The sequence below is a fragment of the Cephus cinctus genome, unplaced genomic scaffold (assembly GCF_000341935.2).
Source record: "Cephus cinctus unplaced genomic scaffold, Ccin1 Ccin1_scaffold0080, whole genome shotgun sequence".
Classification (NCBI taxonomy): Eukaryota; Metazoa; Arthropoda; class Insecta; order Hymenoptera; family Cephidae; genus Cephus; species Cephus cinctus.
In genome coordinates this window covers 981,407-998,531 of record NW_014332821.1, presented here as the reverse complement: position 1 = coordinate 998,531, position 17,125 = coordinate 981,407, and the positions used below count along the sequence as shown (strand labels likewise).

The 17,125-nt window shown below is 35.9% G+C and overlaps 2 protein-coding genes across 15 annotated transcripts in view; one reads left to right on the top strand and one right to left on the bottom strand.

The window, feature by feature from the left end:
- Positions 1-15,483, top strand: part of LOC107271231 (mitogen-activated protein kinase-binding protein 1) — a 70,516-nt gene extending 55,033 nt beyond the window's left edge. For 8 of the 14 annotated variants that reach the window (XM_015747057.2, XM_025088880.1, XM_015747040.2 and 5 more), the window contains 6 exons: positions 136-284; positions 371-578; positions 667-793; positions 883-1,073; positions 1,267-1,287; positions 2,184-5,947. In XM_015747057.2, coding sequence (XP_015602543.1) covers positions 136-284; positions 371-578; positions 667-793; positions 883-1,073; positions 1,267-1,287; positions 2,184-2,563 — 1,076 coding nt within the window. In that variant the 3' untranslated portion in view covers positions 2,564-5,947. Of the gene's footprint in view, positions 1-135; positions 285-370; positions 579-666; positions 794-882; positions 1,074-1,266; positions 1,359-2,183; positions 5,948-6,035; positions 6,212-15,050 lie in introns of those variants that run through there. The other 6 variants (XM_025088856.1, XM_025088862.1, XM_025088851.1 and 3 more) reach the window with 6 other exon arrangements.
- Positions 6,384-12,102, bottom strand: LOC107271284 (glycogen [starch] synthase). The gene is made up of 12 exons (XM_015747080.2): positions 11,956-12,102; positions 10,227-10,370; positions 9,835-10,019; positions 9,323-9,519; positions 9,035-9,227; positions 8,696-8,958; positions 8,401-8,611; positions 8,167-8,303; positions 7,972-8,104; positions 7,454-7,840; positions 7,166-7,369; positions 6,384-7,098 (listed from the first exon to the last, which is right to left on the bottom strand). Exons 2-12 carry the CDS (start codon positions 10,363-10,365, stop codon positions 7,066-7,068), a joined length of 2,082 nt encoding a protein of 693 aa, XP_015602566.1. The 5' UTR covers positions 10,366-10,370; positions 11,956-12,102; the 3' UTR covers positions 6,384-7,065.
- Positions 15,484-17,125: the final 1,642 nt, after the last annotated feature.

Below are 17,125 nucleotides of genomic sequence, written 5' to 3'. Positions count from 1 at the left end.
ATGATCGCACACTTTTCTACTATGTTCATAATAATTGATAATTATATTACTTACTGTTTAAATGTAACGATTTTTCTATAACAATGCATGCCAGGCACGCTAAGTAGATGGCGTTTCGCTCACCAGGTTCTTCAGTTGCAGGAAAACTAGGTAGTAAAAATACAAGCACTTCCTCTAGAAGCGGAAGTGGAGGTGCTAACAGTGGAGGACAGTCTAGGCATGTAGCCGGAAAGAGTCATTCAACTCATATGACAAGAAGTAGTAGCGTTGGTGTACTAAATCAGGTATCTATAAAATTTATGGCACGCAAATGACCTATTACCACAAATATTAAGAGTGAACAAATGATCTTATTAATGCATTTGTTTAGCAGAGTGACTCTGAGTCAGATGTGGGAGTAGCAGTAAGCGGAAGAAGTTGGAACACTCAATCTGGAAACAATAGGATGAGTGGACTGATGAGACCAACAATTAGTTCACAGAATAAAGCCAATCACCAGATCAAATCGAACTCTTCGTCAAGTACGAATCTTCCCTCAGTCTTAAGAAGACGGGGGATGCAAGGAGCTTACTCCAGTGGTATGTAAAATCTCAAGACAATTTAATTGATATCATATCAACATTGGCTTATATTTAACTATAAATTTTGTCCCCTCTCTACTCACAGTAAATCTAAGTCAAGTTGGTAATCAAGAGGATTCCAGCTCGGAAGACACTTCGTCAAATGGAAATGGAGGAAAGCCAGCTTTACCTCCAAGGCCTAGAAGTATCAGTATCGACCATTCCTCAGCTAGGTAAATTATTTATTAGTCTTTGATAAATTCATGCTAAGGTTTAAGAAATTAATAAATATACTCATTATTGTATTTTTGTTGCTGATTAGTTTAAGTATAGCCAATGCGACAATAAGAAGGTCTGGATCATCGTCAGTCATAACAAATGGCCGAACAGGAGGTACAACGGGTCAAGGAAACTCGCGAATGGCCGTAGCTAATCGTAATCAACTTGAACCCAGTCCTCAGGAACTTCCTGTGAAAGATACTGACCGCGCCATTGATGTTGCCAGCGCACAGCGTAAGTTCTTCGGAAATTTTATCTTTCACTGTGACAAAATTATACTAATACAGATTTTTTATTTTCTCGTACTCTTTGTGTAAAACTATGCTTTACTAACTTAATCAATATTTTGCGTTCGGTTGAATTCAGTTTGTTTTCATGGTCATCGACATGTGGTGGGATATCATCTAACAAAATATTATTCTTACAGTAGACATGGATAACAAATTAGGTAAACTAAAGACGCCTATTGAGAATGCTGTGCCGTGAATGTAATAAATCATTCGATATATTAAAAAATTTGTAAGTGATCATGCTATGATTGACAATTTTACATTAAATCATTAGCAAGATATAGTACAGACTAGATTCTAGTCTGTAGATTGCTGTACATACTTGCTACGTTCTTTCTATTCCGAATTAGCTTGGAGTGATTCACAGCTTGAGTTAAACAACATTAATAACACAGAGAGTTGACTAATTATATCAAAATAAAATTTCAAAATTGTAGACAATCATTATACTCACTCACGTCTTTTACAGAATCTTTTTCTTCCATTATCAATACTACTTATTCGATCAACAGTCGAATTAAGTTCTTGAAACTTTCATGGATATCAGAACAGACAACTCGGAAAATAGTTACACAAAATTTGTAAATATTGTACATAATACTCAGAACCACAGACAAACTATACATATTACTCATATGTCGAATGCAAGTCGTATATAAAAATCTTTCCAGACCTAGTCAATCGTATAAAAAATTAACAGAATAGAATGAAAATTTTAGATTTCATACCAATAGCATAAAGAACAAAAACATCATAGAAACAACCGATCATAATAGCATGGTCTCATACGGATTTTAGAAGCCGTAAGATCCGCACGTTGCACGATTTCACTTAATACGTGTAATCCACTGGTAAAAGCACTTGTCACACCATGTACAGTCACGCAAAAAAAGCATAAAGAGTGTCGCATCCATTAAAAGGACCTTTACACAGTGACTCCTGCTTTCACCAAACTTGCGACGGGCACAGCGTCTTACCGCAAGCTACAAGGATTTTCAAAGAGAATTTATTTGAATATCTGCATCTCATTGGCCATCTAATAATTTCTTTCCAGTGTCCACTCAACTGTGCAATACCATCGCCGACGAACTCACCAGGACAGCCGACAACGTCGTCCAGCTATACAAACGACTGACCATCGACAGCAGTGGCGATCCATCGAATCCAGCTCTCGACAGAGACATCATGTTACGCGGTCTTGAGTCTTCCGTTAACGAAGCGATGCGCACCCTTCGGCTCGTCGCAGGAACCGGAGGAAGTCACGAAGACAGCAACAACGACACCGTCACCGCGAACGAGGCTACGGCAAAGTTTCAAGAATTAGTCGCTGGTCAGGACCAAGGTAAGGTGGTGAACATGATGCAACAGTACTCGGAATTGCTCCTGAGCATGATGCAGCAGAGGATGGGGGGAACGCAATCAAATCATACCTAAATCAGAAAGAGATAATGAAATCCGTCCACGCAAGCAATGATACGGAGATTAAATAACAACGGACCTCAGACGTAACTTCAGTCGTCGCGATCATGCGTACGGAATCGGAGACACGCATTTCGTTCCTGACCCTCCTGCCAATGGTAGTTCTGTACGAAGATCTTTCTGTTGCTACCACGTACATTACACGCAAACAGTTAGACATAATTTCGTAACGTACGTCAACTCCAGTTATCCTGCCGCTCTAGCCAGAAACAATGTTACTAATTGCGATTGTGCCAGAGTCACTAACCGAACAAACTTTAATATTTATACGTCAGCTATCGCGCGATAATGCAACTGCTTTGTCGGTGATAATTGTATCTTCCTCTCCTCAAATTGTAATTTATTGTCATTCGAACGTTAAATTGAGTATGTACGTTAATCTTGTCACGTTTGACATCCTTTCAGTACATTATTGTTAATTGTTCTTGCATGGCGATAATGGATTTTTGGGGGACCGTACGATTAACGTGCGTCAAAAATTTCAATATTACGCGCTTTTAGATAAAAAAAAAAAACCTATGGAACATTTTAGCATTGCAAGCATATTGAAAGCATTTAAAAAGTACCGTGGCACACTTCCGTATTTCCAATTGTCTTTATCTAAGGGCAAACATACTTAACCCGCTTATCATACTTTTTGAGGCCATATGCCGCCGTGAAATGCCAATTACTAAAGACTCCTAGTTTAGATTACAGTTTGGTCAAATGAATATTTATCGAAATATTAAGCGATATCGTGTAACGTTATTAAATAGTTTTTCGTTTTATAACCAAAGGCTGTCTGTACCTATGGTCTAAGGGTTGAAAAACTTTCTTCCTTCCCCTGCGACTAAAGTTCAACGAGAACATTGAGAAATTCGTAAATAATTATCCGATATATTAAAAAGAAAAACATGTCAATACATGAGAAATGTCTATTTAATTATTACATGTATCCGAGCGTTGCGTAAAGTAATTAATCGGCTTTCTAGAAATATTCAGAAATTTATGGGCATGCGCAAGTATCTGATCTTGGATTTCGGACTTGATGTACCATTTGAACCTTATCTGTATCACTATTTTGTGCATCGCGCGCTGTTATTACCACCGTTAAATGTCATCATACTTCAGTTCGTCAATTTTTCCTTAATACTTCCTTTCCTCATATAAATTTCCTCGTCGTGTTAGCGAAACACTTGTTGTTATTTATATAGAAAAAAAAACGTAAGAGGTATCGTGAGTGCAGTACATTGTGAGTACGATTCATGTTATTTTTATACTGATCGACAACGTTTTCCGAAATCTACAAATCAATGTATGCGCAGGCCTTGTAAATGATTTTACCTTGTCAATAGTAACAGTGAATGTTGTCATAGGAATTGACGTATACTCACATATTTTTTCACATACGCATGTAAGTGCAAGAGAGATGGATCTTTTGCAATTCTGGGATTCTGTACATTTCCGTTTTTAATGATTGTGCTCAATTAACAAATAACAGATTTACGAATTTTACGGGGATAAAAAGGAATTGCATGTATGTTCGTGGTATCGAAATATTAAAAGAAAAATAAAATAAAATGTGTATTATTAATATTTTTAACTTTGTAGCGAATTACGTATTGTTACTTTTTTTTCTCTAACTGTGTACACTATCCTTCTTTATTCTGTAAAGTCGCTCTCATAGTGTAGTGTCAAAACTGTGCCATTTAGGATAACGTATTAGAATCAATGCTAATGTAGCGCTAATAATGCGTTATGGTAAAAAGTTGAATAAACCTTGTAAACTTTTTGTCTTCAACAAATCGATACGACCATCTTGGTTGACTCGATGGTTTTTCTTCTTCCTTTCACGACTTCAATACAATTGGCACTATTCAATTTGTACAAAAATATAAAGTCTTCTCCGAACGGGTAATAAAACGTGGATGCAAATGATATTCTCTTTCAGTTAGATAGGCATTGTATTCAATAATACACATTTAAAATTGCGTTAATCATAAATTATAGTAAGAAAAAGTATTTTGTATTCGGGTATCATGCCATTTTTCGATATCAAGTATTAATGTAACTGTATCTCAATTCACATAGAACTGAGAGAAACTGCTGTTCACGAAGCGTTAGACGTTGAATCTCATTAAACCATATTAAATGCACTTAACCACCTCATGATAATGTTTTCATCATTCCAAATTATTAATTATGTTAATCGTCATTGCGGGAAAACATTTTTAACCACGTGAAGCTTTTCATCGAATTTGTACATTGTTATACACCTTACGTTAAGATTTAGTATTAATCGTCATGCGCATTAATCGTTTACTTATTTCTTTCTTTTCTTTCTATTTGTAAATATTATACTCTGTTGCATAACCAGAAATGGGGAGCGACTGTAACCGTTACGAATGCCAGATGTAATGTTTCCTGCATATAAACATGTAACTTTTTGTAGTGTCCCATTTTGTATATTATGTCAATAATTAATATATAATAGTTCATGCCACCTTCAGTTTATCCAAGGGACGACAAAGTGCGGTTGACTTTATGCCTTGTGCGAGTCTCCCTTTATTCCTTTAAGTGTATTTTCCAAGGCTTGCGACCAGAGCGATGACATTGAGCGACGACGATAATTGTCCTTCCAATCGGTCATAGATGCTAGAAAATTAATATTGAAAACATAAATGTATCACTATTGTTTTCTATCATGGAATCATGCCAAACTGTTCGGTCCTATTAAGGACGTGGCAAGGACATCCATGCGAATTCAGGGTAACCAATGAGGTATTTATCGTGAGTATTTTTTTTAATAATTCGGAGATGCAAATCGAGTAGACGTATATACATAGATGGCGCGAGTAATGATGTCATGGAATTTTGTAATTATTAATTGTAATAATACTGAATCCGAAGTCAGAGCCAATTATTAGATTAATTTCTGCATTGCAGAGTAACGTAAACTATTTATAGGGGAAGCATACGAGAAAGAATGTACCAGGCAATTCGCCCTGAGTGCAGGATGTATGAATCTTCATTATTCTCTCGCAGGCTCTTTGTTTTGTTGAACATTGAATTTTGAATGAAGGATTGTCTGGATTTTTATTTCAAACTTTCACGCAAACGACAGTGCGCTTTCGTCGCATTGATGTTTCACTTAAGTTATTCTGTACTTTCGAATTACATATTTGGAATAGATCCATGAAAAAATTGTATGACTAAATATGGGTAACTAATCTGTATGCTATAAATGTATGTATGCTGTATGAATGGAATGCAATGTGTAAATAACACTAGTATACATTTTACTGTGAAGACAAATGTTTTAGACTTCAATTACAACCAAATAAAACATATAAAAACGTATGTATTTAGTCTAATTACATTTGCCGAATATATTATTTGTAGGTGACTGCTGAAAATGTCCTTTCTGTAACTGTCATTTATTTGTTAGATGCCGCAGATGGAGCTGTTTAGGCATTTCGTAGTTTTGGAAAATTCCGCAAGTGGGCGTGGAACCTAAACACCGAGCACGCAGGAGCATTTTCCGTTAGTTCGAAAGAATTCCGCCAGATGGTGATGTTAAACCCCTCTAGTAGAGGGACTCTACTGCTGTAGCTCCGCAATATTCCATACTCATAAGAGCAATTCTGCCCCTAAAATTAAGAGAGGAATATAAACGGAGCAGTATTTCGCACCAGTTAATTGAAAGCATCGAAAATCTATTGGTGTTTCAAAAAAACAACTAAATAAAATTTTGTGGTTTTCTATTTTTGTTTTTAATAAAAGTATAACTGTCTAATATAACAATAACACAATTCTTTTATGTTCATAACATACTGCATACTTTCTCATTGTAACAATATTGTGGTAAAGATGGAGGTTTATACAACATACATATTGTAAAGTATACTTAAGGAGTGTACGCGTTAAAAAATTGTATTGCCATGTGAAACCACTTCACGAAGCTCTTTCGAAATTGATGTCTTAACTTCCCATATACTATACCTAGTTACTAATCAAATGAAATATCGTGACATATTCGTACTCTTCACTTATTGCGAACGTTATACATTCTTATTTGGCAATGCATGACAGATTATTGCTGGTAATGAACTGGTTATGGCGACTAATGGTAAGGAATAATACTATTCGCGTAATTACCTATGGATTCGTTACAACTATAGCTCTTCATTCTGATGCCAATAACTGAAACGGATCTTAATCAAATGGCATAGTAACTACTAATGTCGGCATGATTATTGTAGAAGGGAACACAATTTTGCGAAATATTCGAGCTCATATTGTACCTACAGGTTGATGAAATATAACGTAAAACCGATATATTTTTTTACACACGACGTTACGAATTTTCAAGACTCGATTAGCCAGGAATCTCGTTGACGTACAAACAAATGTCTTACAAGTATATGATGTATGCCTAACGCATCGCAGAGGCCTGGGACGCATCGTGAAATTTGTGTTTATCTTCCGTTCGCTTGTCGCAATTCTTCAAGCTGCAAGAAACCCAAAATAACTCAACCGTCCTTCGAACTAAAATATAACAAAAACAATTGCAGTTACCTCCTTCTCTTCGTCAACTTCGTCTTCCTCATCTTCCGATCCATGAACTGATGCGGCAGGAGTAGTATGCCGAGAAGAAGATGGCGACGGCGGCTCACTGATCGGCCTTGGGAAATTAAATCGGCTGCCACCACCTTCGTCGAATTCCGATGCAAGTTCTGGATACACAGTAATCAGTGCCTTGATTCTTGCCTGCCGATAATACTGTGAGGCAAGAAAAGAAGAAAAAAAATGATAGTAGTTATTTTACAAACAAAAAATAACTTGAAAAATCACTATAATACATACAATGCCTAGATTCTTCCAGTCGAGTAATTCACTTAGACGTTCTGTACGATTTCTCTGAATGATACGTTGCCTTCTGTTAAGTCGGGCAAAATCGAACATGTACTGAGCGAGCTGCTGGACAGTATTTTCCAAACCTATGAACCGCCGATCTACAATGTAAATACCGTAGCTCATAGGATCTGCTATATGCTCTTGCATAAAGCAACCGAAACCAGACAGATTCGTAGTAATGCTCGGTATTCCCATCACGGTGCATTCAGCAGGTGTATAACCCCATGGTTCATAGTACGAAGGGAAAACACCTAAATGACATCCTCTGACGAATTCTTCATAATCCAAACCAAAAAGAGGATTGGTCGAAGATAGGAACTCTGGATGGAATATGACCTGTGGGATAAAAATTTGTATTTGCTATACGTGACATTTTATCCTGTATCATTATACTAATTCGTTAGAAATCACTAGTGACGATTCATCATAATTTTCCTATACGATTTTCTTTCACTATACTGTATTACCTTCACGCGGTCATTGACCGTGTTGAAAAGATTACATCTCCTAATTGCACTCAATATTGGATCATTCCAATCATCCACGATGTTGTGTGTTGTGATTGGAGGTAAGCCATTTCGTTGCAATGCATAAAGACACCTTAGTTGTAAGAATTAATTATTAAAAAAAGTATATATTTAGGTTTTATCTTACTGCTTTACCTTTTGATTTTGACAATGTCATCTTTTAGTAGTAGATCTTGACTTTCTGGCATACGACCAGATAAACACAATTCATACATGCGTTTTCCGATTTTTTGCTGTATATCTTGTATAGTATCTCTCAAAGATTTCGTAACCTGAATGATAAGAGGAACATTTTCGAAAATTATATATAAATACACAATCACGCAAATATATATGCATTATATAATAATACGCAAGTATTAGACTTACTGCATGACCACGAAGCGACTCGACGTTGAAGTTATTTGTGCGCGCTGGGAAAATAAGAAAAGCAACTATAGTCACATCCGGTCTGGACGTCTTAAGATAATGATTTAATCTAGCCAATGCTTCGATGAAGATGTCAGCTCCCTTGTTTCCAAATTCGTATCGTCCAGCAATGAAGAAGTATAATGTTTTATCCAGATCAAAGTCATAATGTCTAAAATTATGAGGTGAATGGATAAGTACAATTGCAAAAAATCGTGAGGCTTCAAAAATATCGATTGATGCTTTTCTCACTTACCCGTAGAAATGACCCCTAACGAATTCATTTATTTTTTCTTTACTAATAGCGTGCAAGTTTTGAAATTCATGCATCGCCGAGAATTTTTTCACATTCAATCCGTTAGGTGTGATGATATCGGGCTTCCGTTTGAGCAAATGTTCCGCCTCTATGCCGGTAATATCAGAAACTGTTGTGAACACATGAGCAAGATGACTAGCTGCACGTTCCATACAATATCTATGATAGATCTGACGTTTGCCAGCTTCCTCATCAACATTGAACTACAATACATTATATACAATTGTTCGCAGTCGTTGAAGATTGATAGCAAATATTGCAGGTTGAAATATTAATTACCTTATCTAAACTATTGTAAAAATCGATCTTGCCAGCGCAGAGATATCTCCCAAGAAGTGTAGCATGCGTTGTGAAAACAGTAGCAACGTCTACGTGTCTCGTTCGTAAAGCAATCAAACCAACACCAGCCTGCCATTCGTGACAATGAACCACAACTCGTGGATGAACAGTTGAATACTCCTCAGCGGCCTTTCTATAATATAGAAAATAAATGGATCATTAAAATAAATGTTGAAAATGAAGCCAAAATTACATATGTATACTGTGTGATATTACATAATAATTTACCTGAATTCAGAGATAAACTGACAGACAAGGTATCCAAGAATAACGGCGTCATTGGCCTCAATGTCCAGATGAGGAATTCCAAGATTGCAGGTGGCCCATAATTCCTGCTTATACTCATCCAACTTCCACGCTGCACTTCCAATATCAAATAAAATTATTTGAGGGTTGCCATCAACCAGCCATGTTCCCGTCACCACCTAATCAAATATTCGTGATTCCATTCTTTCTATTAATAAACTGTTACATGAATCTTTCTACATCAATTAATATCTGGTTGTATGTACTATTTCTTCCTAATCTTCTTGCGTTTCAATTGGCAAGTGGAATAGGAAATTCGTCTACTTGATAAACTATCAGAGGACAACATACCCTTGAACTAAAATCTTCATGATTTGGAGCTTTGCCAGATATTCGACAACATCCACATTTACACTCACTGATTCAATGTCTCATAACCCAAGGCTATGTAATGTCTCTGATGTAACTGAAACATGCGTACAATAGATGCTTACTTTGAATCCTTGATCACGTAAAACCTGAACGGCTTTTTGAAGAGGACTATGGTGAGGAAAGTCAGTTTCTTCTACTTCCGTTCTGGCGCAAGCTTCCTTGTACGGTCCCAAAAGACAATACTGATCGCCCATTTCCTCGGTCGAGACATAGGCCTTTGATCTTATAACCGTATATATTCCGCCCACTGGAATGGAATACATTGATGAATAATAACATTCCATGCATAACTTAATATCTGATATTACACGTAGTAGATTGTATGATATACATATAATGTGTCAATGATAAGAAACAAACGTATCGATATCGCAAATCGACTACTATCGTTACTATATAGAATGAGCCATTTTTTAAATGATCTATTATCTTCTATTTCTGCGGTCAAGGATACCTTTATTGGCAGCTTCCCATGCTACTTCAAAATTCCATCGGTTCTCATGCTGTGCGGAATGACCGCGGTCCATAAAGTCCGTCAGATCATGAGTGCTTTCTACACGGTAAAATCTTCTGGAGGCGCGTTCCCGTGACATTTTAACTGTAAAATAAAAATATATATATATAACTTGTAACAAAAAACCCGTCCACTCTGACTTTCACGTTAATTTCAATTGATGAATATTAATTTAACAGATATTTATAGATATAACAATACTGTTGTAATCGTTAATAAATCGATATTAAAATTCTAAGCATATAACAATTGCCTAAGCGTACTTATAATTACATATTGATTGGTATATGTGTACAATGATTTTTGAAAAATTATTTAATATAATTTTTAATTCAATATACATTTTTATTTCCTAAATCCACTTCTGTTGTTATTCGTCTTATGCGTTACTCTTTGCGCCCTATATGTGTCAGTGCTGATAATAAAACAAAATTATCATTTATAGCAGCATAAGTTCCATGGATGACCGACGCAGTTACGTTGTAGTTTTGATTAGTTAATTGCTGTAATATATTTTGTAATTATTTGAAAAGTACTGAAATGCCTTGGCCAGGGATTACGATGTTACATGGACGTTAATTCTCTAAATCGTAAATCGTGATACTGATTACGTTAAAAGGTCACGATGAGTTCTATCCGCAAGCTTGAACGGACACCAGTTTATCTTAGAGAGAAAATTACTTCTTAGGCAGATAAGAATTGGATAATAGATATGTATTTTCGTAGACCCTTTTAGCATGAGGCGTTAATACGTACATCGAAATAATTGAAGAATCTGATTGGAATAGTCTGAGAAATAGTATATTACGACCCTAGGCCAGAAAGTTGGATTTCCTGGCGTATGTGATACAATGGCCGAGGCGAAGCCGAGGCTTTTATATCACATACGCAGGGGCATTTAACTTTTTGGCCATGTGTCGTATACTATTTTTCTTGCTCCCTAAGCCAAAAGTACCGTCTTCCCGTTTTTATTATTCAACTGACATTACAAATTTACGGTTATGAACAGTTAGAGTTTATGATTGAACATTCACTTGTTTGCATTTGTTTATATGCAGGCCACAAAAGTGGCTCTTCCCGGACTCAAATGCGGCCGGGAAGACGGTACTTTCGGCTTAGGGAACAAGAAAACTCGTTTTCATTACTTTGCAAGGACTTTAGCATATATAGTTTTGTCAAATAAAATGATCCTTAATTTTAGAGCAACTGTTTATACATCTTTGAACAAAATTTCTATGTAAAAAATATCAAAGTATTGTTTTGTTTACAACAAACAATTAGCAATACGTAGATTTACTTAAAGCTTAGTATCTAATTCTAACCATATCGTCGGCTCCAACATATTAATTCAGTGAATAAAAAACACCTATAAAATACCGTAAATAATGATAAAAATTCTTATCTATGAAGTAACATTTTACTAAAACCACAATCTAAAATATAAAAGATTACATTAAGATAAGGTAGGAGCACGTAGTATCAGATTCTTACAACTGGCAAAGCAGTGTCCAACTCGACACTCAAAAGGGAAAACGTGTACATCGATGAAAACAAAATGTTGTCAGTGAGATGATTGTCTCACATCTTATATAATGGAGCACTGAATGACAAAATCGTTCAGAAAATAAGGATAATGCCATCGAATGTTAATGTTGTTCAATTGACTTACCGATTCGGCGATGATTTTCTGTTAAAAATGGAAATTATCCCAGGGACTGGTGGACGAGTACGGGATTCTGCTGTCAGGTTCAAATGAAGGTCACACTGGCACGATTCATTGCCGGCGACTGAAATAGTATGAGGATATAGCTATGCGCACAGCATCGGATCAAATACATGTAGAACTGAAGAAAGTACATGGTGGGGACTCTTTCTATCGTACCGACTGATAAATTGTTTAGCATGAAATAATAGGGAGAAATTTCCTGTTATTTGAGCACACTAACGCACTCTGAACCAAAGAGAAGTAAATTAAATGAAATAATCGGTGCAATGGATAGCCACCGCCTACTAGAATATGTTCTTGAAAATTGCCGGTAACAGTAGGTATCGTCAGAAAACATATATTATATGGAAGCGTAGGCCTTATGGGAGGGTTTGTCACGAAACGCTGGGGTGATCGGTTAGTGATCACCCAAGCCACTGCGAGCGCTGCTTGTATCGACGTGAACAAACACACCGATAAATTACTAGCTCCGCCTCTTGCTATGATCGCGCGTCTTTTCACATTCATCGCTCACGTGGAGCACTTTGCATTATGAGCGTTAGCTCGCGGGCGTTCTTTGAGAGGTGTAATGTAGCAGATAGCAAATAGCGAAAAAATCTAGCGAAGTGAGAGGCGGAGAAGTCACCTAGTGAATACTTTCCTTCTTTTCTTTCCTATTTACTTTTATCCCCTTAGAATACTAACACTGGCTAAGAGAATTATCTCAATTGAGGTTAACCGGTTATCGTACCGAGTGGCCGGTTTATGATAAACATATTCTGTTTTTTGTTAAATAAACACAACATGATAGCTTTTTTCCATCTACACAAATCTACAAACAAGGAATTATCAGAAATGTCAAGATTGATGTAACTAACCAAGATTTACTTAATGGTGCTCGATCATCAAGTGCAACAGTTGTTTCAGAAGCAAAAAGATTCAATAGAAAAGAAACTAAAGATGGCAACATGGAATGGGTTCCTACGCGAATAGTACTTTTATCTTTCGAAGGGTATAATCTGCCAGAATATATATGCATATTCATTTATTGAAGGCAGTCCATACATCCCTTCTATAAAGGTTTGTCAAAAATGTTTGAGATTGGGACACACAAAGTAGGTTTACCCATTCATCCTCTGATATAAACTGCCCAAACAGAATCAATGAAAAAAATATTTTAACTGTAGCTGCAAACAAGAAAATAACATGTAGAAAAGCTGAAGCGTTTATTGAAAGAGGCTCAACTTCTCTAACACCACAATCTCCTAACTTCAATTTCTCAGATTACCAAAATTTAGGAGATGTTATACTACCTGAAGAATCGTCTATGTATTGTATGTATTGTTCTGAACCACGTACTCCCTATTATTCCGATGTAGCAGCAAAAGATTCAAATGGCTTTAGAAATGATATGAAATCAATACTGGCTTTTACACCTAAACCATGGCCTATCAAATCAATCAATTTTGATGCTCAACCAAAACCTCCATATACATCAACGAATGGTGTTGTACTCTGTACACATACCCCTAGTCCTCTATTAGCAACTGAATTACAAATACCAGAAAATGCTCAATAAATAACCCAACTAGTAAATTTTGAATCTCCACTCAACTCTGCTATTCATACTTTAAAAAAATACACTCCTATCTTAAAACAGCTACAAGCTTTAACCAAATTACTGGAAACGCTTTCAGTACAAAATAATAATAAGCACAAAGGACAGACAAAACTGAAAATTATAACCAAAATTACAAGATAAATATGAATCAGCAAAGATACAAATTCTCACATTTTTGGCTTTCCTCTGACAAACAGTCTTATCTAAAGAACTTTAATATAGTTAGAAAAGATAGAACACATAGTAAAGTTGGAGTAATAATCATTTATATAAGAAAATCTATTTCATTTTCAAAAAGAGACAATATACTATATAAACCATCACATTTAGAATTGCTAGCCATTTCTATACTACTCCCAGGTGACCCACTTCTAATTGTTGTAATATACAGAATTCCTAGTTCCAAATTTGGCTCTTCAACAGTAGATTGATCTAATCTAATTCACTCGGTTGGTAAATTTAATAATGTTTTCATAGTTTAATAATGTTTCATATTTAATAATGATTGAGAAAATGTTGTGAATGTTGTAATGTTGTGAAAATAAATCTTAACTGATATTACATTTTGTCATTACAATATTAATTAATTATTTCAGTAACCTAACTATTTCAAAATAAAAACTATTTCGAAATATTTCAAAAACCTTATTGCTATGCGAACTGTCAGTTTGCGCTTATGGAAATCTGTCACTGTTACATGTCATTTTTTGAAGAGGCCACATTGCTATGTCGGCCACTTGCAGCCAACTTCTACTGACTAACCCTGCATGTTCTCTGGTAGCAGTTGTTTTGAAGATCACGTGGCTATTTTCATTAATTATTATTAATCCATCTGTTTTCGTTTATTCTCTCTCGTGTATGTTAAATAACACTCGTTCCCTCGCTTTCTGGTGCGTTTTCAGTGCTGCCTTGCTATACACGTGCTTCGTAAAGAAAGTAAACTGCGAATATATTCGTATATTTCCAGTCTCTCAATTGTTAATTATAACTTTTCTAATCATGCCGGTAACTAATAAATGTGCTTATAATGGATGTAAACATGTTCCTCAGACGAGTCCCGAATTTAGTTTCCATCGATTTCCCAACAACGAAAAAATGTACGTACATTTGCAGATAAATAAATTCAAGCGATACATAGATTTATCACTATAACCAAACAACATATAACTCCCGAATTGTTTTGTAAGCGTTGCAAGCGACTGTCATCGGGCAGTTTCTTGTAACTATATAAGTCGATGCTACGCGATAAGATATATCTGATCATTCAAATTGTAAGTAATAATTGTAATTATTAATGGAGCAGTTGCATTTGCACTACAATAATGACTTTCACTGGTTTCCATATTTATGAGAAAATAGCATGACACTTTCTTTTTTCCTCTTTGCTGGTGTGCCTATGAATATTTATTAGTGAGCGGGTGTGTATATGTATTTGCAGGTGTGTCATCCTCTAGTGTGTGCTTGTATCATTACATGCGGTTCTGGACGTGATGTTTTTCTTTTTAGTCTACGCAAGTGGATCATTTTAGTCGGGAGAGATGAGTGGTTGAACGTCGAAGCTCGGAAGCTGGAGAATCAACGCATCTGTTCTACGCACTTTCAGCCAAATGATTTTGAAAATTTTGATCGCAAACTCAGCAAGCGGAAGTTGAAGTCAAACGCCTTGCCAGCTACAAATAAGTCTAGTACACATTCGGTAGATATAAATACATTCGTGCCACCAACGGTTCAGTCTGCATTGTTTATATCTGTGTCCGAAGCTTCCGGTATACCGGAAACGGAAATCTCACTACAGCGTGATCCTGCCGTTAATGCAGAAAAACATCCTCAGATATCTCGACGAGAACAGCTGTTGATGAAAAATAATGCCACGCTCACAGCTCGATTAAAAAAAGCTCGGCAAACAATACGTAACTTAACGCGAAAATGTATTAAAAAATTATCCATTCCGGAAGTGATCTCGGGCGCTGCGAACTATTTAGACAGAAATCGTTTGTTGTTAATGAAAATGCAGTTAAATCATTTAAAAGTTTCTCCGTGGAGTGAAGATGAAAAACAATTTAGTCTAAGACTGTTTTACAAGTCGCCCAAAGCTTATGAGTTTTTAAGAAGTTGTAAAATAATTTCTCTCCCGTGTGTCTCTTTGATTAGAAAGAGGGCTAACGAAATTAAATGAACCACTGGGATTTGTACCGAACTATTTAAATTATTAACTATAAAAGCTCAGACAATGACGAAAGACGAACGACAGTGCGTTATCATGTGGGATGAAATGTCCATTTTGAAGCTGCTTGAGTATAACTCCAAACAAAATCTCGTTGAAGGGTTCGAAGATCTTGGATACCTTGGCCGTTTTGATAAACTAGCAAACTATGCTCTTGTGTTCATGTTTCGCGGTCTAAAGTTTTCGTGGAAGCAGCTCATAGCCTTTTACATCTCACATGGAAGCGTCGACGGAAAACAATTGACAGAACTAATTAATACCGTTGTAAGTTTCGTATTTAAAGCCAGTTTCGCTGTACGCTTAATGGTCTGCGACCAGGGCTCATCGAATAGGAAGGCAATCAGCGTGTTTTATTTACTGGTAATTCCCATGACAAAAATTATATCCGTTTCTCCATATATATTTTTCTGTGAAAAAAATATAATAACGAAATAATGTAAAAAGTTAAAGAAATTTAATAAAAAAACAAACTTCCCGAAAACTAACTGTAAAAATATAAAAAGAGCGTTTTTCGAATAAAAAATTTGTTTAAAATTATGTTTTTGTTTTATTATAATTTATTTTTATTTATTATTTGTTATTAATTTAATTTATTGCGTTCCACGCCAAATCGGACAATTTGAAAAATTTTAATTTTTAGTTTAATTTTTAAATATTTTTTGTACCCTTTGAAAAAATCTTCCACGTAAATTTTAAGATTTTTTTTTATGACCCGTTCAAAATCACGCTTTTTTCGTTTCTTTGCCCATAACTTTTTAAATAATGGACCAAATTACATCTTGTTTTTTTAATAGTTTCGTTTTTTTTAAACTACCTTAAAAAACGAAAATTTTGAAAAAACCAAGATCCAATTTGGTCCATTATTCAAAAAGTTGTTGGCAGAAAACCGGAAAAAGGACGACTTTGAACGGGTCATCAAAAGAATCTCAAAATTTATCTGGAAGATTTTTTCAAAGGGTACCAAAAAATGTCAAAAAGTTGAGGAAATCAAAGATTAAGATTTGTCAAACTGCCCGATTTGGAGCGGAACGCCCCATATACAAACTATAATTCCCATAGCGAACCGTCTCCTTGTCAGACGCGTAGATGAGCGAGAACACACTATCATTCCAAACATTAGAAATGCGGTAATGCGAGCGAGTACGCACTATCACGTCCGCGTTGGAAGCAGATGAATCTAAACAAGAGATCGCGATAGGCTGTGAGCATGAGTGCGAGGGAGTCGACCGCAAGAGGCGTGGCTTCATAATCTTTACATGTGTGGCACACTGATACACCGGCGCGCCATC